The sequence below is a fragment of the Gossypium hirsutum genome, chromosome A11, assembly GCF_007990345.1.
Source record: "Gossypium hirsutum isolate 1008001.06 chromosome A11, Gossypium_hirsutum_v2.1, whole genome shotgun sequence".
Taxonomy (NCBI): Eukaryota; Viridiplantae; Streptophyta; class Magnoliopsida; order Malvales; family Malvaceae; genus Gossypium; species Gossypium hirsutum.
This window is the reverse complement of record NC_053434.1, coordinates 2,605,878-2,633,671: the sequence shown is the minus strand read 5'-3', so window position 1 is coordinate 2,633,671 and position 27,794 is coordinate 2,605,878. Positions and strand designations below refer to the sequence as shown.

The 27,794-nt window shown below is 31.5% G+C and overlaps 4 protein-coding genes across 4 annotated transcripts; all 4 read right to left on the bottom strand.

Moving 5' to 3' along the window:
- Window positions 1-108: 108 nt before the first annotated feature.
- Window positions 109-3,837, bottom strand: LOC107924804 (ubiquitin carboxyl-terminal hydrolase 20). Its single transcript, XM_016855400.2, has 8 exons — window positions 3,035-3,837; window positions 2,817-2,940; window positions 2,619-2,729; window positions 2,233-2,396; window positions 1,797-2,135; window positions 1,485-1,607; window positions 657-1,164; window positions 109-573 (listed from the first exon to the last, which is right to left on the bottom strand). Exons 1-8 carry the CDS (start codon window positions 3,491-3,493, stop codon window positions 302-304), a joined length of 2,100 nt encoding a protein of 699 aa, XP_016710889.2. The 5' UTR covers window positions 3,494-3,837; the 3' UTR covers window positions 109-301.
- A 1,450-nt stretch (window positions 3,838-5,287) lies between these two features.
- On the bottom strand, window positions 5,288-8,816 carry LOC107924282 (probable ADP-ribosylation factor GTPase-activating protein AGD8). Its single transcript, XM_016854644.2, has 7 exons — window positions 8,317-8,816; window positions 8,058-8,176; window positions 7,174-7,609; window positions 6,792-7,058; window positions 6,095-6,220; window positions 5,699-5,797; window positions 5,288-5,561 (listed from the first exon to the last, which is right to left on the bottom strand). The coding sequence occupies exons 1-7, from the start codon at window positions 8,386-8,388 to the stop codon at window positions 5,454-5,456; spliced, it is 1,227 nt and encodes a 408-aa protein (XP_016710133.1). The 5' UTR covers window positions 8,389-8,816; the 3' UTR covers window positions 5,288-5,453.
- A 4,652-nt stretch (window positions 8,817-13,468) lies between these two features.
- LOC107924284 (abscisic acid receptor PYR1) lies at window positions 13,469-14,578 on the bottom strand. The gene has a single exon (XM_016854645.2). It carries the CDS (start codon window positions 14,469-14,471, stop codon window positions 13,809-13,811), a length of 663 nt encoding a protein of 220 aa, XP_016710134.1. The 5' UTR covers window positions 14,472-14,578; the 3' UTR covers window positions 13,469-13,808.
- A 7,668-nt stretch (window positions 14,579-22,246) lies between these two features.
- LOC107922850 (mitochondrial carnitine/acylcarnitine carrier-like protein) lies at window positions 22,247-24,741 on the bottom strand. Its single transcript, XM_016853048.2, has 4 exons — window positions 24,520-24,741; window positions 24,370-24,421; window positions 23,079-23,470; window positions 22,247-22,991 (listed from the first exon to the last, which is right to left on the bottom strand). The coding sequence occupies exons 3-4, from the start codon at window positions 23,468-23,470 to the stop codon at window positions 22,490-22,492; spliced, it is 894 nt and encodes a 297-aa protein (XP_016708537.1). The 5' UTR covers window positions 24,370-24,421; window positions 24,520-24,741; the 3' UTR covers window positions 22,247-22,489.
- Between the last annotated feature and the right edge of the window lie 3,053 nt (window positions 24,742-27,794).

Sequence of the window (27,794 nt, the reverse complement as noted above, 5' to 3'; positions counted from 1 at the left end):
GTAAATATAAGCCCATTTAATTAATTAAAAAAGCCAATAAAATGAAAGAGATTTAAACTAAAAATACTAAAAAATATTTTAGTTTCTTAACTAACAAAACCTAACATATAAAAAAGAAAAACCCATATCTAATATTTACTTCCCCAAACAATATCCTAGATTTACAATTTCCCTCAAGTTAAAAAAGTAAACCAGGAATGAGTATATCAACCCTGTTCAGCACAATAGATACGAGCTCAGCCGTTTGTCGTGGCCAAAACCAACCCATTAGATTTTAAGCAAAAAAAGGCACACAAACTGATCAACGCGAGACAGGAACCGGGTGCATAAGGTTCTGGTTATGCTTGGTCCTAGGGCTCACCCGTTTGCAAGGAGACGATCCCATTCTTTTCTTCATTTTACCTGTTTGTGGAGACAGTAGAGCCATAAGTTTCGCGCCTCGTGCACTAGGCATCTTTTTGGCATATCGCATTGCTTCAATTCTTCCTTGATCCATCTCAGGTGTCTTGTTTACTGCTCTTCTACAAACACCACCTCGTTTCTCCTCTTTCAAATGAGTTTGTGGACCGCATCCTGAAATGTAAAGCATATAATTGTGTCATGTTATCCTAGAAATGAGCACGTTATGGAACTTAATATTTAAGGCATTCTTTTACCTGAAATGTTCCTATCACAATTGTCTGGGGATGGAGATCTGGATGGCATTATAGGGGAACCACAGTCATTTGTAGCTTCATCAGAACAATTAATTGACCTCAATGGTGGTATAGAAGCATCTGTCATAGGGTCATCATCTATAGGGTCAATGGACTTTGATACATGAAATTCTGATTCATTTGCAGGCACTCCAGAAATTCCATCAGCAACAACACAGGGTTCATCAACCCTAACTTCAAACTGTGAATCGCAAGAGAATTGAGTTGAAGCTCTATCAGCAACATCTTTAGTTTCATTGGCGCTGCAATTGGCACTCTTTTCCACCTCAAGATTGGAGGCAAAGTCTATGTCATCTAAAACAGACTTTGGTGAAGAATCAGAAATTCCAGGGTCTGCAGAAGGCTTTTGCACTTCTATTGCAGTTGAAAACCAAGGTATACCCTGTTTAGCATAGAGCAAAATGTAGGCTTCCTGGGACAACACAGCTTCTTCTTCAACACAAGTAACCTACAAAAGACAGAACATGACCATTATGCACCATTATTCTAAGTACCATCAAAATGTTACCAAGTGTATCACAAGTTGACACCTAAATTTCAAACTTAGGATTGCAATATCAGTGAAATTATCAGATCCAAATGCTTGAAGAACAAGCAAAATATTTAAAGCAATGGGGAAACAGAACCCTCTGTCAGGTATCCTTCATAAGCAAGAAACTTTCAACAAGAAACACATTGTATCCAGTTCAGAAACGTGATATGTTAGTAACTATCCCTGGTAAAAACCAGAATGCACATTAAAATGTGAACAAATTCATCAACGCTTACCCTTGAATCATTCATCTTATGCCACATATTAGGAGAGGATCGAATGTAGCAAACATAGTGTCCAGAAGTAGGTCTGAATCCAGAATGTTTTACAACTGCAAATAGTTGATACCTCAGTTCCTCCTATTGCAAAAAGGATAACAAATGAAACAAGTTCAATAATCATGCATTAAACATAAATTTTGTCTTGTCTAATATGCTCACAAAAACAATATAAGACCATATAAACCCACTACTAAGTATAACATCAAAAAATCATTTTTGCATTAGTCAAGTGATTTTGTAGATGGTAGCAACGAAGGTGATACTCACATTATTTCTCTCATTGCCAACAGCATAAGGCTGCAAATCCAGCTCCAATGGGAAGTCAACATGCTTGTCAATCTTCTCAATATAGGTCCCTTCAGTCTTAAATCTTTTCAAATGGAATGTTGCAACTGAAGGAGCTTGATCCAGCATGAGCTGTTTCTCTACCGACACCTGTTCTTTACAATTCTCACACCTATAATTCAATTGCAAATCTTCTATCTTTTCCACTTTGGTGAAAGATTCCAAGGCAGTCAACAAAGAGTCCGCATCTTCAATTTCCAAACTCAAATCATTCAAAGGCTCATAAGTGCTTGAAACATGACCACAATTGCAACAACATAGCTGAAACAATAAAAGTCAAAGATGTTCAATAAGAGCGTAAAAACAAATGTTTATATGTAAACGAATAATAAACAAGACCAAATTGTATCATTCATACTCTGCTAACAAGACGACCACCAAAAACCTTCTTAACTAGGCAATCATCAATAGAGGACAAATCATTCTTGAGCTTTGAGCAACAGCTTTCAAGTCTGTCTAACAAGCATTGCAGGAACTCATGAGCATCTTCCTGCTGATATCTTTGGAAAAATGATGAAAAATCTGGTTCCATGTGAGTCAAGAATCACAATTACAAAAACATTACATTTTTTTCTTAATTATACACCTTTCCAAGCACATCAATAGCAAATATGGCAATCTCAACAAATTAAACTAAAGAAAAATACAACCAAAATTTACTAAAATTTCAATTATGGACCAGAACCCATCAATACAAATTCAATTATAAATTAATCAAGCTAATAATAACCAAATAAAGGATACAGTTCAAATTGTCAAAAATTTTGGTAGGCGAAACGACCCCTCCAGATGAATGTAGTGAAAGCTCAATGTGATCTCGAACAACACAAAGCAAACAAAAACTCTCCATATCACCTAATATCCCGGAAAAAAACAAAAATAGTGAGAAACCCCGAAAAGGAAATCAATAAAAAAACAGAGGCTGAAAGCAAAGATTCTTACGATCACAAGGCTTCTCATGATGATTCAATGATCGAAGACCCAAAACAAAAGGAACAGTGTGGGTAAAACATTGCAACACGGCATTGATAAAACATGTATTACCCAAATTTTCCAGCCCTGCACCCTACATAACCATTACCGAAAAATTGAATCACTTAGAATTATTATTCCAATTAAAAGTAAAAATAAACTCCAAAATGTTAAAAGTAAAAACATACCACACCGGTCGGTTTATCTTCGTTTCTAGAAGTCTCTTTAGGAGACCAGTGCTTTGACCATGAATGGGTCCATGACGAATACCCAGATCCAGGGGATTTGAATTCGTTGTCTCTGCGAGAATAGTTGTAAGGAGAATTATGGCCACCGTGAGTCCATCTCTCGTCTTCTTCTTCCTCTTGCGGACAGTTTTCAGGTTCCTTAGACGGCTCAGATTCAGTAGAAGAAACCGGTGGCTGCGAAGGACCGGCGGCGGTTTCTTCTTCGATGGGATTTTCCATGGCTTCAGTACCAATAGAATCAACGGCCATTGGAGAAACAGATGAAGACCCAGACAAAGAATCGGGAACCAATGGCAAAACTCGACGGAATCCATCAACATGCTCCTGAGAAACGATAGATTCTGAAGGAGGTAGATCGGCTGTCATTAGGGTTTGAGGAAAAGATGTTTGGACTTCCATATTTTGGAAGATTGGGAAAAAAAAAAGTTAGAAGCAAAAGAAGGATTGGAGGGCAATAAATTTATATTCTGGAACACAGGAAGACTCAAAATCTTATTTGTTCTGAGAGGAAAAAAATTTTAAAATTGAAGAGGGAAAACTGGGAGGAGGGAAAAAGGGAAAAAGGGATTTTTTATAAAACCATTTTCTAAAGGGGGTTTTGAAATGGGAGGGAAAACTAAGCCGCCATTAATTTGGATTCTTTTCAGAGGTTTTTTTCACACATTGAGTTGACTGCTAATGCTATGAGAGAAGTTTGCTTTCTTTTACCTAAGGAGAAAAGTAAAAGTAATTAGAACTGTTCGGCTTAGGCTACAAGATCCGGTCCAACCTTATCTTTTGTACGTTTTTTTTCTTTTAAATTTGGGTAAACTGCATCTAAGATCATTGAATGATTAATAAGTTTATGTTTCGATCATATAATTTTAAAAGGTTACAAAATTATCAAAAAATTATTCAAAAAATTTCATTTAAGTCACTGACTTGTTAAAATTATTGTTATATGGCCTTCTCTGTTCTCACCTTCCACACCAATCAAGAGGGTAAACTTTCCCTCCTCTTCTATAATTTACTCTTTTTAATGAAACAACATTGAATATTGTGAAATTGTAAATTAAATTTCAAACTTTTTTCTATGATGTTTGACATTGACCATCAGATCAGCTTATATTTGAGATATGATATTCTACTCGTTGATGGATACTATTCCACTATACCAATCATCGAATCGTCGCTCAAATATTGTCAACTAGACTTTAAAAAAAGGACTTAATAGTCTATTGGCTTAAATGAAAACATTTGTTGAAGTTGAGTGACCAAAATGTAAATTTACCAAAAGTTTAGTGACCTTGGGGGCAGTTTATCGTTTAATTTTTATATAAATTGTTAATCAATTTCTCATTTCTTTTCTTTAAATTTTTTTGGGTGAAAATTGTTGTTTTTTCCTCTAATATTACCCATTTTTTTCCTATTTAATTAAATAATATATGGACTAATATGGAGTCAAAACAAAAGTTATAGATTTAATATTAAAATTAATAAAAACTATTTTCTTTGAGGGAGAAAAACAATTTTTATGTTTATACGAATTTGATTCACAATTAATTCATAATAATTAAATTTAAAGACCCAATACGTTTTCAATTATATTTCCATTCTTAAAAAAAATGAAAATATTTTGAATTTTCCTTCTTTGGATTAAGCAAGAAAAATCGAAACCGACCTGGATCGAAGTATTTAAATGACTTATTAAATATAAGTTTAAAATCTAATATTAACAAAAAGTTAAACAAAATCGAATCGAATTATAGTGAACGTTTTAAAAATACAGAAAAAACCCGAATTAACCAATATCACCCTATCTAAAGCTTGGAGACTAGAAGGAAAAAGAAAAAGTTATGCTTCAAATTCCTTTTGTTGGTTTTCAAAAAGCCCCAAAATCCAATCCCAAAAATATCTTAGGCCCAAATACAATTCAGTTTTTCTTTTATGTTTATATGATATATATAATGTATTGCAGCAAAGTAGCATCTAGACATCTAATCTTTCGTAACAATGATTTCAAGCAAAGCAATGATAAACAAAAAAAACTTTTTTCAAAACAAAGCAAGCACTTTCTTTTCCAGCATTTTTCAACTTTAATAGTAAACTGGCCTAATAAACTGGACTGAGTGAACAAAATGCGCTAAAAATTTAAAAAATAAAAAATTTAAAAAACCACAAAACACCACTTGTAGTACAAAATTAAGAAAACCATAAAGAAAGCTTGGAGGTTTTTAAAATATTTATTTGTCCCGTGAAAGAATTGTTATTATAAAATGGGTCTACTACATTTCACTACCAAAAGATATTGGCCGGTGATCTAACATAACAAACTCAGATATATATCATATATATAGTTTTTCAAGGCCAGAACACTCCATTACAGGATTCTGTCCTGGAAATCGCTCATAAAAGTGGACGCAAAGGAGCTCAGCTTCTTTCCGGTCTCTCCTGCTATGTTCTTAAGGCTTGAGATATCCTGCTGTGCCTGAGAGTCGAATTTCATATAAAGAAGAAATAGATCAACTTAACAAGATAATGAAACCCAGAACAAAAATACGGATAAGATGAGCTTCCTTGATATCGCACGCACGAATCAAAGTTCAAGCGATTCATGAAGCAAACCTGGAAAGAGAGTCGGTTGATGAGGTCACTAGCAGTAAGGTCAAGAGCATTATCTGCACCTTGACCAAATAGATCAGAGCTGGAGATGGCTGTTGAGCTCTACAAAAACAATTTGGCTATTAATCTCGGAAAAGCCACATTTCATACATAAACTTTACTGTTCTCACATCCCTTGAACTTAAAAGACAAACTATTTCCAATAATGCCTATATATTTTCTGTTAAGGATGAAATATTGAGTGCGGATTCCAAACGTTTGGTGTTTTCTATGGCTACCTCATCATAAGTAAATGATGCCTAATCGCAAATACAAAACAGTTTAAAATTATGTTCTTCTAGGAATCTAATTTTGCTGAACTCTTTCAAGCCTTAAAAAAGAAATAGCAATTGCACATACTGAGAATTTCTGCAAAGTAACTTGAGCTTCATTGTCAGCTGCTCTGGTTTGGTCACCAAAAAATTGGGCTGATGAAATAGATTTAGCATTTGAGAATTTTTTCCTAGCTTCATCAGTTTCCTGAATCTGAAATTAAAATGAAACGATAGAGAAAAAGAAAGTTAAAAAGTCAAAAAGAAAAAAAAGAAAAAGATGCAAGCTGAAATAAGAACTAAGATAGAACACTTCAAAGGGGGTAATTATAGATGTTGAAGATAACCATACAACAGTTCTCTCCCATCAAATTCTCGTAAATTAAATTACATGGAAATTTACAATAAGGCAATATGGTCTTCTCAAAGAGTCAATCGATTTCGGATGTACAAGCAATACATCCGAGTAGATTCAAGGTGCTCATAATGTCATGTTAGAAGAAAGTAAAGTTGCTATGTCTTGAATTTTGATTTTCAAGGAATAATGCAACTTCACTTAAGCTCAAAGGTCAAAGGATAACCGAAATAAAATATTGTGTTCAATCTTGATGCCAGACATCCACTTTAAGAAGTTGAAATCCTCTCCAGCAGTAGAGGTTTTGGAATGACCCTTGAGTGATATAAAGAATCATAAAGAGCAGGATGTTCTAAAAGCAAAAGGAGAGAATTCCATCAACCATTTATAAATAAAATATTAAGGTGGTCATCTACAGATGTCATATTACCTGCACTTTTGAGGAATTTGAGCTTGATTTCTTCTGAAAACCACTGTCCATTCCAAATTCCGCAAAGAAGCTTGATGACTTTGGTGGAGCAACATGATTAAGCACTTGTGGGCCACCATGATTCAACTCAGTAGATTGAACATTTTCCACATACTCAAAACGAGAACGAGATGGAAAAGATGAGCCAGTGGGTGCAATGTCATTAGTTGAGGAAGCAACTGGGACAACTGGTTCTTCAGGCTTCTGTTCGTAGAGATTTTCACTTGGCTACAATTAAAAAAGACCATGTCATTGCATGTAAAGGCATATAAAGCAGTCCCCCCTCCCCCCTTATGAGCATTCTGCTGTTATTGCCTGGCTCACAAAATTAAACAATAAATACCTTATTAGTAAGCTTTCTGGCACCAAGCCCCCCGGTCTTCCCTGTAACCTTTCGGGCACCAAGAGGCTTCTTGACAGCACTGGTAACAACGGTATGGGAAGCTTTTGGGGCAGTAGAAACTTCGGGTTTTTCTTGACTGCCTAAAGAACTTTCTTTAAGAACTTCATCAATCTTGCTGCCAGAAAATCCATTAGTTGCTGCTGACAATTGAGGAGCAACGGGGGATGAAGGCAAACCAGCATCTTCAGCCATACTTTTAGCCACCTCTTTCGATAGCATTTGCCTATATAAATCAGCAGCTCTTGAAGTATATTTGGCTTCAATTTTGCCTCCATCAGTCCAACCATGTTGCTTAAAGAAAACTTGTGCACGGTTGTTTCCACCATAGATCATCATTTTCAATTGTTCAGGAGACCAAGAGTCTAAATTTGTAGACCTGCATAAAATATACAAAATCTCGAGAACATAAGCAGCAGCAGCTGCATCAAAATATGAAGGTATAGGCATTACAAAATCCACCCTAATGTGCATGTCAATGTAAACACCAAAATCTAAAAGACTAGCTATTTTTCTCACTTTAATTCCTACAGTTGCATTTCAGCAGATCCAAAACGAAAGAACATAATCTGCTCAATAGAACCTTTCCATATATAAGTTTATAAAATTTGAGAACAGATTTGACATTTCAATTTTATCCATAAATTTCCTCAGGAAAATAAAAATTGAAAGCACAAAAGAGCCTTTTCTTCCCCTATATATTGAAGATCAAACAAAAATTTCAACCATTTTCAAGCATAATTTGAAAATTTTGGATGCATAATAAATAAATAAAACGCATCAATCAATGTTAAACACGAAAAAGTAAAAAGGATTCGAATTAAAACCTAACAAAGCTGATGTGCACACCGAGGCTCCGGTGAACGGCTGAGCAATCGATGCAGAGAAAGATCCCATACGTGACCGACGCCCATGTTGGATTTTTCGCATTACAATCGAAACACATCTACAATATATTTTTTTTACAATGCAAATTAGCCGAATTCAAGATGCAGCAACAGAATTTCCAGATCTGAACCAGATCTAAAAACATAATTACAAAAAAGAAAAAAAAATCAAAATTCGAAACACAAAATAGAAACAAACCTTGTTTTCTGATTTTGCTTTCAGCTTTCTGAAAACCGCGTTCTTGTCGCTCAGGCTATCGGACGACGCCATTGATTCCTTTTTCTTTCTTTTTTTTTAGAATTTTAGAAAGAAAATTTTATAATATTTTTCGTTTTTGAAGATGATTTTTTTTTCCGAAGAGGTGTGGGATCGAACACCTCCTCCGGCTTTGAGATTATGAGAGAAGAAATCTAGTAGTCTTGAAAAGATGACACCAACTCTGAATTTACAAAATATAAATAAATAAATTTACCATTTATGAGCTGTTGTATTGTATTCTAATAAAATTAATATATGTATTATTTATAAAAATATATATATTTATTAATGTCATAAATTAATCAAATATTAATTCAAATGAAAAAGAACCACTATCTCTCTTCATAATCCTTACATTGTATCAACAAATTTAATACAATTGAAATTAGGACTTATACGAATCAAAAGTTCCTAACCAATCAAATTAAACCTATTTTATTGTTGGAAACAAAATGAAGCTTTGTTAAATACCAAACAAAAAAAAAACAGAAATCAATCAAATATTACACTTCAAATTTAATTTTTTTTTGGGTAAAAATACATTTTTTTATCTATTTAATCCCTGTTAATTTTGAAAGTTAATAACTAAGGAAAAGTAATCATAATATTAATATTTTTTATCAATTTTATTAGTATAATAACAAATTAACCCTTAAATTTTACACGTCTTGTCAAAGTTTAATATTGATTTAACAAATTTAGCTCATAACATTTACATGTTCTATCAATTTGGTAATGATTTAAAAAATTAAGCCTACAATACAATATTTACACACTATATAAATATCGAGAGTTAAATTTATTATTATACTAATAATTATATAGAATAGATGAAAAACATCAATGTGGTCATTAATTATCCAATTTACTCTATATCTAAATTGAAAAAAGATTTAATTTTGTGATTAATTGGACTTAATTCCTCACATTTTACCATTTTATTAATTGTTCCGTAGCCCAACTGAAAGGGAAGGATGATCCCACGATGGCCGAAGGTTTTTGGGTTCTGGAGTCCGTATTGAGATTATTCAAGGCCCAATTTTAAATACTTTGCTACATTTTTTTTTTGTTAAATCTTGCACAAAATTATTGTATTATTTATATATTTAGAATTTAGTCTCTGAACTTTTTTAATTTTTAATTTAAATATTTAAGCTCAATTGATGAATTTAAAAAATAGTCTCTCATGATTTTTTTGCTCTTATATTTTTTTATACTATTTATTTCAATTCATTTTTTTCTCAAATTTCTTTTATTTTTTTACTTGCTTGAAATTTTACAAGATAGTGTGAACAGTGAATCTTTTGATACTTTCATGTTAGCCTCCCAAATTAGTAACTACTCTTTTTTTTTCTTTTCATCATTTATTAATTAATCTCTAGAAAATTAAGATTGTGATTTTTCTTATGATAGATTAGAATTTTTATGCATGATTTAGTTTTTTTTTATTTGTTGAATGTTATTGAGATTGTTGATTTTTTTATGAAATCCCTCACATCGTGATTGAGTAAATATAATTTTTAGAAGTTGATTAATACAAATCATTAAAGAAATTAGAATTGATTAATACAAACCCTTGAAGAAATTATGATTTATTAGAAATTTAACATTTTTATTCAAACATTGTTGTTGCTACTGTGATTATTGTGAAGGTTGTGTTTTCAAATTTGATGTATTGCATTCTCATGACACCAAAAAAACACTTAAATGATGATTATTTTTGTGAAAGAAAATTACTAGAGGCATGTTGGCTTCATGAAAATCTTTATGTGTTTAAAGCTTAGATATATTTGTTCTGAATGTTTAACAATAATGAAAAATATTTTATAAAAAAATATGTATTAATTATATGACATTTATAAATGTTTTAATTTTTAAAAAAATTAACCCCACAATCTAAAATTTTTAACTTCACCCTTGAATAGAAGGAGACAATACGCATCAATACAATCAGTGCAAATCGAAATTTTCTCCCTAACAAAAAGTATAATTTTGAAATTTTGATTTATTATCGGAACAAATTATATTAATATGATTGGTATCGGTACAAAATTAACTACTATGAGAGTAAATTACTTGCAAGCAAAAATAAATTCCTTTTCTTCAGTATTATAGTTAACACGCTCTCTCTTATCAAATCCGACCATGAGTAAGATCAGCCTCAGGAGAAGCTAAAAGCCTTAATACTCTCAAAAAAAAAGTTTAATACCTTCAAAAATAATAAAATTACAAATTAATACAATAATAAGCGGAACCTTTTGGGAAAAAATGTGCCATTATTAATCCAGAGCCTTGGTCTGAAATCCATTACAAGAAAATACTTTGAGAAGTCTGTTTTTAAATTCAGAACTAAAATCAATACGATATTGAGAAAAATGATTTGAGGGGTATACTGTGCAAAAAAGGAAATCATATGGGCCTATAAGATTGAAGATAAATGTGCACACGCCCTCCAAATGTGATTGGACTTTTAACTTTCAAGGCTCCCTTTTGGTTGAAATTGTGGAGCCACCCCCCATCACTTTGATTTTCCGCACGAAGACAACCAATTAGTAAGCTAAGAAAACGCCTCAAAACTAGGGCAAAGATTCTTTGACAGATGACAATTCACCAAACATGTATTATTTTCACTCCTCTCTCTCTATAAAGCTGCTCTTTGTATGTAGCTTCTAATCTATTACTACAACAAGCACAAAATCTCTTGCATTGGAATTTGGATAGTGTTACTGCCAACTTGGCCACTTGCTTGCTTCCCATACTAAATTGGCCTTTCGCCTAATCAAAAGGAGCCAAGTCGTTTTCCATATACCCTTTGTTTGTCGATTTAGGGTATAGTGAGTGCTCCTTCACATGGTATTTTTTTTTATTAAAAAGGGTCAACAATTAAATTGTGATTGTTAACTAAAGTTAGATGACCATCAACAAACACACATGTTTTAAACTTCATAATATACATATTCCATTTGCGTATCGCTATTCAACTTCAAGGGTATGCTATCACTTCTCTTTGTCTTTATAATTTAAAGAACAAAAACAATCGTTATACTTATCATACATGCGTGTATAATATATGCTTTCTCAATGCATACAAAAGGTTGTGATGTCTTAAGACAATTCATATGATTGGATGAAGAACCATATTGTGGTCATAGATAAGTGGAGGAGTAATGATGGAGGCTAAGTTAGGTGGGTTACTTGCCTTCTCTCATCAAGGTACTAATTTATATACGAGGGTCTTCTCTTGTTTCGAGATGCCACATGTTGCTCTATGATTAAGGGATTGGTAGTCAAATGGTTTGTCCTAATAGGTCTAAGTAAGGTGGCTTTATGTGTACATGTACTTCTTGAATTAGATAAGGTGATCGGTGAATAAAGCTCGTTGGATGTGATGATAATTGATGTTGATAGATTACAAGGATTGTTCAGGGTAAGGTGTATATTCACAAGTCAAAAGGTTGACTTCGACGGGTAAAAGTATTATGGAGGCCTTTGTATTAGGAGTCTAATTGCATTTTGCTCCCTCTACTAAAAAATGGGCAAATTAATCCCTATATAAACATTAAATTAAAGAACAAATTGATCCTTTTATTAAAAATTTTGTCCATTTGTACTGTTAAAAACTGAGTCTTGTACATCAAAGTGAGGTACACGTGGCACATTACATGTAACTATTTAGTTATTCTGTTAATTTAATTTTTAACAACAAAAATGGATGAAATTTTTACAAAAAAGACCAATTTGCTTTTTAATCTAACATATAAGGACTAATTTATCCATTTTTTTAGTAAAAGAGGGAAAATGTAATTTGTCTCTTAATATAATATAGAGACCTTCAAGATACTTTTATCGAATTCCACAATACCGCCGTTACATTACCTCTATCTTGATGGAGCAAATATTCACAATTAATTCTATGAAAAATGCATCTAAAAATGGTCTAGGGTTTTTCTCTCAAGCATCAATTTATCTCCCAAAAACATAAATTCTATTCCTCCTTGCATATACAACCAAAACCCATACCTGAATTTACCATATAGTTTCCAGGTGTAAGTGATAATGGTTACAAACATTCATTTCAAGGGATCTATCAGAAAAAAAAAAAGAGAAAAGAAAAGAAAGAAACAAAGGGCATTAAAGCAGCAAATCATTGATCATCTCTGCAAGCAATGCTCAAAGTATATTTGAAACTAAAGAAACTAGCATTAACGAACCTTTACTTCATAAAAAAAAAATAGCTTTAAAGGAAATGCAGGAACATGAAAGAATGGCTAAACCCTAAGAAAATAGCATAGGAAACCTGATGAGGCATAAATTACTTGGTTCTCGTACAAGATTAGGTGAAATTTCGGTGCCGCCATTGGGGAAAAAAAAAAAGAAAACAACCAGACCTACATGTCAACCCTAACATGTTTACATTGTTATTATTATTGATATTCTGACATTGCACCTCTAACATGTTTTTCTTACAGATAAATCCCATGAATATCCAATCTCAGTAACTGAAAAGTCTATAACAACATGGAAGGTTAAGTATATCTGATGCAATAGGAACCCTACCTATTACGACACTTAGACAACAACAACATAATGACATTGATGGTAGCTCTATGTTGGCAACGAACTGCGCATGATTTTGAATCAAACGGTCCAATCTCATTTGTAGAAAATAAATATTGTAGGGTCAATGCAGGCACCAAGAAACCCTTAAAAAATTTGAAATGGGAAAGTCTAGACCTTTAAAAACTTTTACAGCTTAAAATAGAATATGGGAGTACTGGACAAACTTACCAGGAACTGACTCTCTTTATCTGTCAATTTTAGCTTTCCAAGAAATTCCACCATACATGAACCTAACCCTACTATTAAAGAACATCAATTTTTAGCCATCTCCCCACCAGTTTTAGGGTTAAACACCAACATGTATGGCATTTTACACCATGAAAGAGCATTGTCGACATGCGTTATAATATTATCATACGTTTTCTACAAATTATATATATCTATAAACATGGGATCAAATATTATGAATATAGTTTTCGAAAGATATGATGATCAACAAGATTCTTGAGGTTATATACATGTAAGTTAATGGTAATAGAAAAACAAATGTTCTCAAATCCAACTATTACTTGCTTCCTTAATCCCCTCTTTATTACAAACATTTAATGCTTACTAAAATTTAATCCTAACAAAATGATAATATTGGTTCAAATGATCAACACATTTATGCACAACTGCATTGAGATTAAAACTGAAAAGGGAAATAAACATTAACATAAAAAATGATAATCACAGAACAGGGAAATTTAAAAAAAAATCTAATGTTAAAATTTTAAATTCTCATATATATTTTTTATTTTTAAATATTCTTGAAGAGTGTTAATCCTAACCTAATTTGAGTATTTGTCTCTTTTGTATTTTTTTTTTCTCCTTCACATCACCTGTGGTTTATTACCGTCAGCGGCGGTAGCATCACGCGCTAAACCTTCGGTGATGGACGCCAGCTGTTGCAAGTTCAACTTGACGACGGTATCGGCGAACAGCCGCGTATCGTCCTCCGAGTTCCCTTCAGGGATATCAACAACGTAAGATTCCAAAACGACGGTCCAGATCTTCCCGTCACGCTCGAAACCATGCACCGTAGTCACCGACCTGTAATTACGCAACCGATGCTCACCTCCAAGAACGGTAAACCCGGTGACCTCTCGCTCATCGTCCAGAATATCGAGTCTCTCGGTGCTGGTAGCAGCCGGCAACCCGGATATCACGCTGACGTCACGCGTGGAGCCCACGACCATTTGGAAACCTTCCTTCACGGAACAGCTCTTGATGAAGTGTTTGTAAGTGTGGGGTTTGTCGAAACGCCGTACAACGGACCAGACGGCGGTGTGAGGGGCGTTGATACGCTGGGCTAATAAGGAAGAACACTGACCTGGACCCACTGAGTAGGTGTGGAACTCGGCTATGGAAGGGATCAACTCAGAGAACTCGTCGTCGGTTAACCCGGTAGGGACGGTTACGTGGTGTGAACTGGGTTCGGAGCAAGGTGGTGGGTCGGGCATTGAAGAGGAAGGTTCGGGTTTCGGGTCTGCCATTGAACTGGGGAAGGGGAAACGGTAAAGGGGAGTGGAAGACAAGGAGAGGGACTTTACAATACAACTTTAGCAGAAGCTTATAATGGACAGGTATTACGGGGAATGGTGGAGGGTAAAATAGAAAATCAGAAAAGGATATTTTTAAGACAATTTTATGTGGGCAAACGACGGAAAGGTAGTTAAAATATTAGTAAATTTATATTTTGGCCACTCAACTTTAAAAAGTTATAAATTGATCATTGAACTATTCAAAAAATTTTATTTAACTCGTCAGGTTAATTTTTTTTAAAGTTCGGCTAGCAAGCTCTAATTTATGATTCGATTATCAATATGGTGGATCAATATCCATCAATGAGAAGAAAAATATATCTTAGATTCAAGTTGATCTAATGACCAGTGCTAAGGACTAAAGAAGAAAGTTATTTAGATTTCGATTCACAAATTAGTGATATTCAAAGTTGTTTAATGAAGAGAAGTCAAAGAATAACTTGCGATTGATTTAGATAGTGCGAACAGAGAATACCGTACATAAATATTTTTAATAGTCCAATAACTTGAAAACCTTTTAAAGTTAAACTTATTAATAATTTAGTGACTTTGAAAGTAATATATCCATTTTGTTTAAAAAAAATGACCGGATGAGGTGAATTCATTGGAAAGCATGTGAAGTGTCACGGCCGGCGCGTGAATTAAAATCTCGGCACGTGACAAAGACAACAGCTTGGCTTTATATTCAGAGTGTTTGATTTATGATTGCCGAAATTAGTATCTATTCCAAGTTCACTCAGCCAATCAATGTTTTTCTAATTTTTAATTTTAATTTAGATAAATTGATTTATTTTATTTAATAAATTAAGCGGAAAATAATAATTAATTTTCTAGACCCTAAATTAGGGAACAACACACTTTCATTAATAACTAATTCGAGGTGAAATTTCCAGATACAATAATTAAAGGATAAATGTTGTTTTCATAGGCTCAGCCGATGATGCTCTTTGTTGGCTGCTTCTTCATCTCTTTCAACTATCTATGTCCACTTCAAATCACAGTCCATATTGCTTTTCTAAACCCCAATATTAAATTTGTAGTAAATTCTTTTTAACTTAAAAAAGAAAAAAATCTGTAATAAATTCTTTTACAAATTTTATAATTTTAATTTTGAAATCAATTTTTTAATCCTATCAAATTATTTAAGCTGTTTTTTTAATATTCGGTGACATATTATTTACACTTTTAAAATATTTTTGCATATTGAAAAAAAGTTTAATTCTACAAAATATTAAAATGTATATGTCGCATCATAGTATGTATACTTAAAATAGATGAATTTTAAAATTGCATATAATTTTTTATTTAATGTGCTATATTATACATGAAGTTTTATTTTTTATAATTTTATAAATAATATTTTGATTTAATTCAATTTTTATAAAACCACTAACACTATTGATGATATTGCAACAATTTTTGTTCACATATTGCATACAGAAATAATTATACTTATCAATATAAAAATAAATTTACATATTGAACCAAAATCAAAGTTTCATATGTATAATTATACAAAATCAATGTCTATGTGTAAAGTTACACGTTCAGTAAAAATTCATGCATAGTTGTGAAATTAATCCCTAAATGACCACATCAAATTATTTATTCTAATATTAATATAACAATAATATTTGTTTCCGATAGCTGATGATTCGAATGTTTATATTTATACAAATATAAGTTATTTAGAAAAAAATAGATAAAATTTAAAACTAGATATAAATTTTGATTTAATGTATAATTTAATACATGAATTTTGATTTAGTGTAATAATATACGTGAAAGTTTAATTGTGGTTCAGATATGTACATAAAAACTTTGATTTTAATTAAGCTGTATAAATTTAAAGAAATAAATACATCAATTTATTTATATATTAAACAAATATAATTATTTATGTATACAATATTTAAACATAAAATTATTCTATATTAAAAATTGTGTTAATGGCTTATAAAAAATTATTCAAATAAAAATTTCATATATAAAAATTATATAAAATCAAAATTCATATATAACATTACAATTTTATTAAAATTTATGCATAATATTTGCTAAAATTTACTTTAATATTTATGCCTTGGATTTCACACAATATGAACCCAAAATAATAATTTGATTGATTCCTTCAATTAAAAATAAAAATAAATTGATTGATTGATTTAAGTCACAATTAATTGCCAAAAGTGAGGGAAGAGAGAGAGATTAGAGAAATTAAATAAGGGGTTCACTCCACATCACTCCACGCTAATCCAGCTAAGCAAACCAATTCCTTCATTATTTGCATTATTATATACCTCCATGAATATACTCAACCCCTATATATTATATTTGTTAATTTTATAATATTTTATTTTTCATAATTAAATTTATTTTTGATTAAAATCACGAGAGTTGAGTAAAATGTTAAGTATCTCTTTTATCTTAATTAGTGATTGAGAATTTAATTTTCATTTTAAATATGAAACAATTTTATAATTCATAATCAACATCTACCCTTTAATAAATTTATAGAATACAAAAAATTAATAACTAAACTCATCCGATAAATACCTTCGAACAAAAAATTCCTTTCCCTGTCAACTCCAATATTATGAAGCAAAAGTATAATTAATTTTTCCGTTGGCAGCAACCACTATTTTCTTCCATTCACTTATTGATTCCTTTTCAATATTCTTTTAATTTAGTCTTTGCTTTTTCTTTGAAAAGATTTATTATTTTTTCTCAAAGTCAAATCTATTAAATATTATTTCTTAGTGTAATTTTTTTATAATTAAGTAATAACATTATAATGAAAAAAAGGAGAATAATTTTACAAATAAAAATCAAAATCTTGAACTTGATGTCGATCAATTTAAAGTCCATAGAATTTAGTGGCATAATCACTTAAATATCTTTTTTTTAACTATTATCATAATTTGGTATAATGATTGAATTTTCCATGTCTATTCTGTTGCCTTATTATTGATTTCCGAATACTATTTTATCTTTGTTGTATTATTATTATTTTATTAAAATTTGTTCCAAGTTCATGTACCCATTCATATATTTGGAATCTATACTTATTTTTATTTAAAGAAATTTAATTCATCTATTTTTTTAATTAAAAAATTCAGATCCAATTATTAATATTATTAAATTTTTAAAATTTTGCGGTGTCATATTTTGAAATAAAAACGTCACTTGCAATAGACTTAAATTTAATAGATGAATTTGTATTTTTAAATTCGAAAATAAAAGGACTGAATTCTAAAGATACAAATAGTACATGAATTGTTAAAAATATTTTAACCTAACTTTTTTTAAAGAATTAGATACAAAAATAATTTAAGGGTTGGCATATTGGCTTTTATTCTCGCAATGTCTAAGAATCAATTGAAAAAACAAAAGAGTGGCTAACTACATTTTGAGGGTTGGGATTAATAGATCTAAAATGGTGGGAAAAGGTATAGAAAAAGTGATGATTCTTCAATGATTTTAATTGTTTATATGAAAAAGAGGGTACTTGAATCTAGAATTCAATATATATATATACACACACTTGTTGTCCTCTTGCAATTTAAGTTGCTAATTTGACTTCTAAATCATAGGGCAGCTTCAATTTCCCATGAGAGATGCCTTAGACTACAATTAAAAACTACCTAAGTCAGGCCTCTTCTGGAATGTAAGATTATAGTTAAGTTATTCATCGTCCCAAGTATAATTTGGGATTGAATTACACTACTTGTGTTATTGTTAGGGCTTTACTTTCTTCTTGTAATTCACAAAAAGATTACATTTTGTTATATTATTATCCTTATAAAATTTGTTTTTTTAATAAATGTAGTTTCTTTAATAAATTTTAGTTTTAGTTTTAATTTTCATAAATTTATGAACTTTCTTTTTGTTTTTTCATTACAATTTATATACTAATAAGTGAATATAAATAAATTTATAAATAGTATAATTATATAATTCATTAAATTTGTTGGAAACTCAGAATAACAATTTTAAGCAATACAATAATTAATAATAAACATATCGGTAAAACAATGTTTTTAATTAGACTTGTATTTTATTTAAATTAAAAAAACGATGAAATTGATTAAAGATAATAAAAGAAGTGGGTAAATTATTTAAAATTTAAGATTTCAATAAGAATGTAAAATTATTTAAGGAAGAGATAGTATTTAAATTATTCTTATATTCAGGAATATTAATGACACGATTGAAAATGTGTAATTATCATGTGATTGCAATGTTTGAAATCTAAATACGGTAATTACATTTCTAAAAGCTTACATTATTATGGAAAATGTTAAGATTCCACGTGCGCAATGCTCCTAACTCAAAGAGAAAGGCAGGTTTAACTACAGCTCAACATTTCTCTAACATGGAGATATACCTTGTTTATTATTCTTCTCACTTGTGTGCATGTGTTTTTGTTTGCTACACCTTATGTTCCCAATTTGCTGCTTAAGAGGATTTGAATCTTTTTTTTGCAGCATCCATTCAGATTCTTACCATACATGCATACATACATATCAGTGATATACAAGGAAAAATGAGATAAAAGGAGAAAAAATGGGGTCAAAATACAAGTTGATTTTATTAATGGTTATATTAAAGAAAGGCATAAATTAAATACATTATTATTTGGTGGTCCAATAATTAGGTCCAGCCTGTCCACTTGACCTAAACAAAAAGGGGTTTTTTCAAATCATATAATATCTCTTTGAATATTGCTCTAATATTCCTTGTAGGGAAATACCTAATCTTCATCATCTCATAAATCAGGTCTAATGGTGTGAACATGATCGATTGATCCAACCCTAACTCAAAGTTAATTAAGGGTAAAAAAAAAGGGTTTATCATTTATCAACCAACAATGGGTAATGATGTTGCACCCATTCATGAAACACAACATCAATATATATATATGTATATATCAAAGTTTTGAACACTTATTTTTGGGACCCCAAGTAAGCATATATTATGATGAATTAAATTAGTGGGGGTTGTGTGAAGATTCTCAATGGGGTTGCTTAAGAATGATTAATGTTGATATATAGTTTTGATTTCGGTGCAAAGGGGAACATTTGAAATACATTAATGTCTTTTATCTTTTTTACTGTCACAAAATCATCACTTTGCTGCAATTTGCCGAGGTATTTGAGAATGAGATGTAGTCAGCCATTGGTGTTTTTGATTGATTGCATTGCCCATTTTCTTTTAACTGCAGAAGAGAGCTGTTAAAAAGGTAGGGTAAGTATTGAAAAGGGCCCCGACCAGGTTGACTTTGAATCTATTTTTTGTGTTATATCAACTTACCTAAAGTTGCTTTCAGATGAGGTTAAAAGTATCGGTAAAAGTGGGGTCTAAAGCTTAGATCAAGTTGAAACTTTTGTATGCATCTTAGCATCAAAGGGCCAATCAAATAATCCAAAATTTCTATCCAACATGCATGTGTCATTATAAGTAGGCAGGGTGTGAATCAGACGTTTTTTCTCTGAAGAGGATATTGAATTTATAATAAATAGACCCTTGATTGCCTATTGTCACGTCAAGCGCTCTGTTGAAATGAACAAACTGTATTAATCTTACATTGACAAGAAAAGGGTAATTCCATATCCAAAAAGAAGCGTTCTTTTTGGAGATGTAAAGTGGGTGTGCAACACATATTTTGGGTAATCGCCATGTGCCCTTCGTCACGCCTATGCCATCCACGACAATATGTCACACTAAACACTAAGAATTAGGCTATATACAGGGTAATCCAGTTTCACTATAATATTATTAAGCTCAAATTTAATCTCAATTTCAAATTCGAAGTTTGATATTCTATTCAAGTTTTATCGAACATTTATTTTTGAATCTTAGCTCAATTCAAGATATAATCGTGTTATTAAAGTTCGAGTTCGATTAACCTCGTTTATTAATTTTTGTACTTGAACTTCAGCTCGACTTGATAAGTAAGCTTATGGTTAATTATATATATTATGGAAAATAATGTAATTTAATAATATGAAAATATGAAAAGCTCGATAAGGCTCATAAGCTGTTCGAATCAAGTATTACTAAGCTTGAATTAGCTCAATCTATAGCTCGAACTTGGCTCGTTAGTTACCGAAAATTAATAGTATACTCAATTTTGATCCAATTCGACCTGAGTTTTAAATTTTATTTTTATAAAATTGTGATTAATTAAATTTTTTTAACAAATGAAAGGTTTTGGCACTATTTCTTATTAGATTTGCTTGATGATTTGTCTTTGAAGTTCTGTGCTAATGTATATTTACACACATTTTTTGATTATAACACAAAAAGGAGCAAATATTCCTTTAATAAATTATTATATTAAGAAGATAGAAAATGGAGGAAATAACCTTACAGGTGAAAGGGGACTAGTATAGAGGCAATAGAATGAGACTAGTGATAAAATTTAAGTTTTATAAATCTAATTAATATTAAGTATGTAAAGAGGGTAATTTCATAAATATCTTAGGACAGAGTGAGTAGTTTTATTCTAAATCTGACTTGATTTAACTCGACTATTTCTAAAATTTAATTCACCACGCCTCAACCCCCGACTTCAACTAAAAAAACTCGACCCTATTGGGTTGGATCGGCTCAAAACTCATTAGTTTCAGGTTATTTTGCCATCTTTACAGCTAACCCATGTGAGGTATTAAAATAAGAAAAAATATATATTCTTTCAAGTCACTTGCAAAAGAACTCTAAAAAAATGAGATAAAACACACACACACACACAAAAATCAAGATCCAATAGAAAATAAAGGCATTTAAAACGTTATCTGTTCGGGTAGTAATGCAACCAATTATTCCAAATAAGTTCCAAATCAATTAGCTTGGTCTCGTGTGAAGCCTAAATTATAGTAAAAAAGATTATTGCAAGTGATTTGTAAGAAAGTACTCTTTTTCTTATTTTAACATCTCACATGTGTTTGCCAATGGGTTATAAAGGGATAAAAATGAATTTTTTAAAAAATATTTTTTAATTTTTTGAGTGAGGACTGAATTGATAGGTTTTGAAAATATTGAGGGCCAAATTTATTAATTTCCTAGAATTAGAACTAAAATGACAAATTTTGTAAACATTGATGGCTAAATTTGTTGACTTTTTTTATATTTAGGATCAAATTGATAAAATATGTAAACATTAGAGAGCTAATTTTATTACCAAACTAATAAAAAAAAAGGCCATATCAATTCAAAGGGACTAAAATATTTAATTTTAAAACCGACTAAAATATTTAATTTTAAAACCTTTAGTGACTAAATAAAAAAATAAATAATTGAGTGATAAAAATAGAACGAAAACCATAATTAAGTGACCATTTTATTGTTTACTCATAAAAAATAATTTTCAGCATCTTCCAGGTCACTATTTAACAAGGAAAAAATTAATTGACTAATTTCGAAATATATGATAATTAATTTATCATTTTTTCAGTAAGAGGGCTTTCCTAATACTTTTAAGATGATTAAGTCCATTTTATGCTACATGTCTGACCCAAAATGAAACTGGGTCAAACGTTTTGGATTGGGTCCAGTTTCAAACATTTATGAATTGGAATTAGACCCATTGCTTTTTTATCTAGGCTAGGCTGTGTTGGTCCTTAATTGCAATCTAGGCAAGGCTGTGTTGGTCCTTAATTGCAGCAATGAAATCATCTGCAAATGAAATGCTTTTGAAGAAAAATGTAAAATAATTCAGCGAGGAGTAAATGTAAAAATGGGTAATTGATGAAAGAATGTGGTTTTCTTCCAGTCAATCAATGGGAATTTACAGCGATCTCCAAGAATTGGAGTCATCGTATTGCCGAAAATTTGAATCGAACATCATAGTTCACTGTAAATGGCAAACTTGTATGCATACCTCGTGAGAAATTTGGCTGCAATATTTGAGATCTAACCTTATTTCAACTGTAATTTTTCTCATTGACTTGTTAGTATTGGCCATGGATTTAGCCCAAACTCGACCTTGTCACTTCGTAAGCCAAGAAGCATGCTGCATTTGCGGGAACGCTTCGAGCCATGGCAGGGCCGAACCCTTTGTAAAGGCCTTTCACACCCTCTGAAGCAAATATCCTCCTGAATGCATTTATGGAGCCGGTGTATTTGGGGTTTTTGTAATCATCCACTTGGATCACACTCTTGATGACATCGGTTGGGTAGACAGTGAGCCAGAATGCAGCACCAGCCAAGCCTCCGGCCACGATGAAAGAGCCTCTTCCTAGTTTAGAAGTGTCTGCCCCACCTGCCATGTATTGCTTTAGTGCTTCGTAGACGCCAAATACGACAGCATTCCCGGGAACCTCACGAGCTAAGGTGGGAACCATTCCCTTGAACAGACCCCTTACGCCACCTTCTGACTTCAGAACATGCCTGGCTACATCCATTGGCCCTCCATACTTCACCAACACACCAGCCGAGGCAGAATCCGCCAATACACTCTGTGCTTGCAATCTGCTTGCATCATAAGAACACTTTGTAGGATGCTATAACTATTATAAACCGATAGGTAAATAGAAAACGAAAAGCCACGATACCGACCTGCATTTGATCAACTCAGTGGGGCAAGCTAAGAATGAAACAGCAACTCCAGCTCCAGCCCCACAAATCACCTGCTGGCCGACTGTAAGAGTGGCACCAGGTTCCAATCTCAACAGCGCTTCCATTTGCCCTCTCACCGTAAACAGAACAGCATTGAAGGCCGCCACAGTAGCAAGTGGTGCCCCCATACCTTTATACAAACCCCTTGGGCCTTCAGCAGCTAAAGTTTGTTTGACAGCATCCATAGCACCAGCATACTTAGGTGGTTGCCCCGGTAGTGGAGCAGGCTGACTTTGAAGCTTAACCTTGATGGTATCAAAAGGGTGTCCGACTATCAACTGTGCCGCTCCTCCAATCGTTCCTGATGTTAGGTCCTTAGCTACATCTCCCATCTGCACACGGAGTAAAACAATTAATTCACCAAAGTGCCATTAAGTGGAACACGATAACCTTAAGATAGTTTGCAATAACAAGAATCAAAGGCAATAGTTTTCGATAAAACCGTTTCTCGTTATCAATTCATTTTTAGAGATGAATGCTTAGTTATGTTAGGGACATCATCTGCAACTAAAATAAACTTATCTTAGGGACCAACACGCAAGCTTTTGAAACATAAAAGATAACATGTTTTGTCATATATGGATATAATATTCAATTACCAACCATGCTTTCCACTAATCTCCATATTGGTTTTTTGTACTAAAGAACAAGTACAACATAAAAGGAACAGATCCACTAACATATCTAAGGTGGAAAGCACCTACAGCCAATCACTTACTTGCAAACCTTTCCACTGTAATTGTGACCAGTCACTTATAGAACAATACATGTTTTGGTTCTCATTGGCAGATATAAAGGCAAAGCAGAACTGGTATTATTTATAGACGAAATTTAAATGAAATGAAAGACAAAAGGCAAATGAATAAATTAGCAGCTGAAGAACAGATTAAGGTAGCAAACTAGCACATATAATCAAATCTCAATTCTTAAAAACTTTAAAGTGAGCCCTTTAAATTTGTTGCAAACACACACACACATTGGAGTTTAGATTTGACAAAGGTTGTAATCATTCTTAAACAGGACAACCTGTTGAAGCAAGATCTTAGGGACTCTGCTGAAATCCCAAAGTTTTAATCCTTTTGCAATAGACGGTTACTCAAAATGGGAACTTGAAAAAAAATGAAATTTTTGACAGTTTAGAGTTCAGACAAAATACATACATGAAATATTAGAACATGATCACAGAAAAACTAAAATGGATGTAATATTCGACGAGAACTAGGAATCTTACCTTGGAAAACGTTGATGAAATGACTAAAGTCACAACCCAAGACTGATCAAATCTGATTTAAAAGAAAAAAAAAAGCATCAATAAGATTCAAAAGATGTTTCTGCAAAAGTTCAACTTATGAACCAAAAAAAGAAGAGAGCAAAATTTTACCAGAAAGTGGCAGAGCAGCCTACAAAAAGCCGCCTACAATTTTGAAGGGTGTTTTAGGGGGTGGGTGAGAGATTGATGAGAGAATATAGGGATCAAAGAAGCACGTGCAATGAATCTTTGGGTCGGAACTAAAGCCTTAGACTGTGGAATAGTAATAATGGAAGGTTTGGTTTACAAAATGTTATATTTTCTAAAATTTTTATCTTTAATTCAGAATATTACAAAATTTTAATATCGCTAAGATTTGATAATTTATTACCATATTTTTCTTAAATAATATAACAATCTTAACTTTTATTCATATTTAAATTAAGAAAGTACAGCTAGTTTTTTTACAAAAATAAATAAAATTTTAAGAGATATATGTTTTTTTTTCTAATTTTATTGTAAAATATAAAATTTCATGAATGGTGTTTTTTTTTGCGGTAATAAAATTTTACATTTTAATCAAATAACTAAATAAATAATATAATGTTTGAATAATTTTATTATAAAAAATAATATAACATTCCGTAAATCAAAGAAAGTGGCCTTTCGATTCATCAGTTCTACACGAAAACCAATTTCCTTTTTTTTTTTTGTGATTTTATTTATTTATTTATTTCCATTTAAAGGGTAACTTTTCTAAACCTTTTTTAGTTGGAATTGTCTAACGTTTGCCAATGCCGTGTATTGATGGAACTTGGACCAATTTGTATAAATTATAAAGCAGGGAGCTGTATTAGTTGAATTTTTTTTTATGCTTTTCACGGTTTATATTTAAAATTTATGATTAACTTTTTTGTAATGTTGTTTTCAAAATTTAAATTTTATTCTCTCATTAAAAGTACAATTAAAAGTACAAGGATTCCGATCTCTTAAAATAGAAATTTTTTTATTTAAATCTTTTAAAATTTTTAAAATTTTAAATTAGTAAAAGTAAAATTACACTTTAATTTCTCCTAAAAATATAAAATTTTGATTTAATCTTTTAAAAAATATTAAAATATAGACTATTAAAGTAGTAAAATTATATTTTTATTATAGTAAAAGTTATAATTCAATTTCATCCCTTAAAAATAATTTCTAATTTCATCCCAACATATAACATTGCAAAGTTGTATATATATATTATATATTATATTGCAAATTTCATTATATTATTATTGCAGAAGCTTTTCCTTTATCGACTTAATTAAATTCATGTAGCAGTTATCATTCACGTATTGTATCTTCATAAAATAATCCAAAGGTCTCCATTCAAAGCATATCTATCCAATCGTTCTAATTAAGGACTTGTTGTCCCGCCATATTTCGTAACATGTGTAAAAGGGTTATTGTAATAAAAGTCATTTATTTAAAAGATAGATAAATTTATTATTATTAAAAATTAATCTTTATATATCAGTCTGTTAAATATGTTAATTTTTAATGGTATAAAAAGTTGAAATTTGTAATAGAAATAATTAAATTGCTATTTGATCCGATATAATATAGAAGGAGAATAATATTTGGTAATGTTGGAAGTCACCGGCAAAGCGGATGCAGCTTTCAACAGCATGTGATGCCTTTGAAGGGAGGCCAAAGGCATCACATGCTGTGGCAGCCCATAAAAGGAGCCCGGCGAAAGAGGATTTCGCTACCAAAAATAGCTACAACCACCAGTCGCAAAGATCTAGTCCAGAGAGATTCGGGTTCCAACGAGCTCCATTCAACGGAGATCCATGGTGAAGGCGGCGCCAAGAAGACAGAGAGTGGGGGCAACCGGATGAGAAACGAGGGACACAAGGCCAAGAGTCGCGAGCGGGAAGAGGACCTCTACAAGATGACAGACAAAAGACTCAGATTGTTAGGAAAAGGACGAAGAATGAGAGGGAAAAAAGGCTGGACATTATTCTGCGAAGAAAAAAACGAAATGGGAAAAGGTAGAGTACAAGAAGGCCGAATGACAACCGACACGAGGACGGCCACGGCGAAAAAAGAGAGGTGCTGCTTAACATCTAATAATCGAATACTTTTTATTTTATTTTATATAAAAAATATTATTTTAAAGACATTTTTATTTTCATTTTGATAAGTCTAAAAAATATAAATATGCGGAGATTTTTTGAAATTTGGTTATGAAAGAGATTAATTAATTAAATTACCGAAACCACTAGCAAGTAAATATCAAATATATAATACATAAGCCAAATGAAGCTTAAATTCAAATTGTATATGGAAGTGGTACAAAGAAAAAATATTAAAAGTTTAAATAAAACATAAAATAGCAAAGAAATAGCAAAAACAAACTTAGAAACCCCAAGAAAGTCATTTTAGTTTGGGTAAATAGAAAACTTACCAATTTAACCAAAATTAGTTTGATGAGCTCAATTACTTTTGCAAAAAGTTAAATTCTATTTAATTAACAATTAAGTATTTTAAATTTTTTATTAATTTCATTAATGGTTGTTCGATTTGATTAATATCTGAATTGATCATTCGAGCATCAAAATAAAAATTTATGATAAGAATTCATATGTATTAATAGTAAATTTGACAAAAGAGGGTTAAAAACCCAAATCAAACTAAAATTATTGAAAAAACAACACTTCCAATATTCGTCTTTTAACAAGTGAATGATGGGATGAAAATGTTGTTCAAGAAAATACAAATTTTTCCTCATTCAATAGACTTTCTTTGGCCATATAACCCGCAACAAAATTTGTCGAATTCACATCTCCATTCAACTTAACAAGTCAACAACCTAAAATATATTAACAAAATAAAAATTGTTTATAAAAAACTAAAAATTAAACCATAAATATATATGTGAATTTTCTTTAAAAAAAATCTATATAAACTCGTAATAGTGCACAAAAAATGGTTCATATTGATATCAATATGTATTAATTCTTTGGTGAATTGGAGAATCTGAAATCAAGTTAGAAACATGGTGTAATTCACTACATACATACATACAGCATCTAAGGGATTCATCATTTAAGCATAAACTAGTGATTGAAAACAATGTACCTTAAAGCTAACTCTTTTGCACTCTTAATCATCTTCAACATAGAAATCGATAATGTCCTTGACATTATTAAGCTGAAGCAATGAACAACAACAATCATTGTTCATCAACCAAAGCATGTGTTCAAACAAGATCACATCCAGTTCCACCAAATTCACCCTTTTCTTCTCTCCTTTTGCATCCATTATTACTTCGCTACCGTATTCTTCCTTCATTACGTCTATCAAAACCCGGAATGGATTCCCCTCTAACATGAAAGGGTCGATCAGGAACTCGTTCTTCT

Excerpts from the sequence above, each read along its gene's own strand:
- LOC107924804 (XM_016855400.2), bottom strand. The coding sequence starts at position 3,493 with ATGGAAGTCCAAACATCTTTTCCTCAAACCCTAATGACAGCCGATCTA. Across the intron at positions 2,730-2,816 it reads TCATGAGAAGCCTTGTGATC|GTGATATGGAGAGTTTTTGT; the intron begins GTAAGAATCTTT and ends CCGGGATATTAG. Across the intron at positions 2,397-2,618 it reads AATTTTTGACAATTTGAACT|ATTTTTCATCATTTTTCCAA; the intron begins GTATCCTTTATT and ends ACATGGAACCAG.
- LOC107922850 (XM_016853048.2), bottom strand. The coding sequence starts at position 23,470 with ATGGGAGATGTAGCTAAGGACCTAACATCAGGAACGATTGGAGGAGCG. Across the intron at positions 22,992-23,078 it reads ACTGAGTTGATCAAATGCAG|ATTGCAAGCACAGAGTGTAT; the intron begins GTCGGTATCGTG and ends TGATGCAAGCAG.
- LOC107924284 (XM_016854645.2), bottom strand. The coding sequence starts at position 14,471 with ATGGCAGACCCGAAACCCGAACCTTCCTCTTCAATGCCCGACCCACCA.
- LOC107924282 (XM_016854644.2), bottom strand. The coding sequence starts at position 8,388 with ATGGCGTCGTCCGATAGCCTGAGCGACAAGAACGCGGTTTTCAGAAAG. Across the intron at positions 7,059-7,173 it reads CCAGAAAGCTTACTAATAAG|CCAAGTGAAAATCTCTACGA; the intron begins GTATTTATTGTT and ends TTTTAATTGTAG. Across the intron at positions 5,562-5,698 it reads TCAACCGACTCTCTTTCCAG|GCACAGCAGGATATCTCAAG; the intron begins GTTTGCTTCATG and ends TTCGACTCTCAG.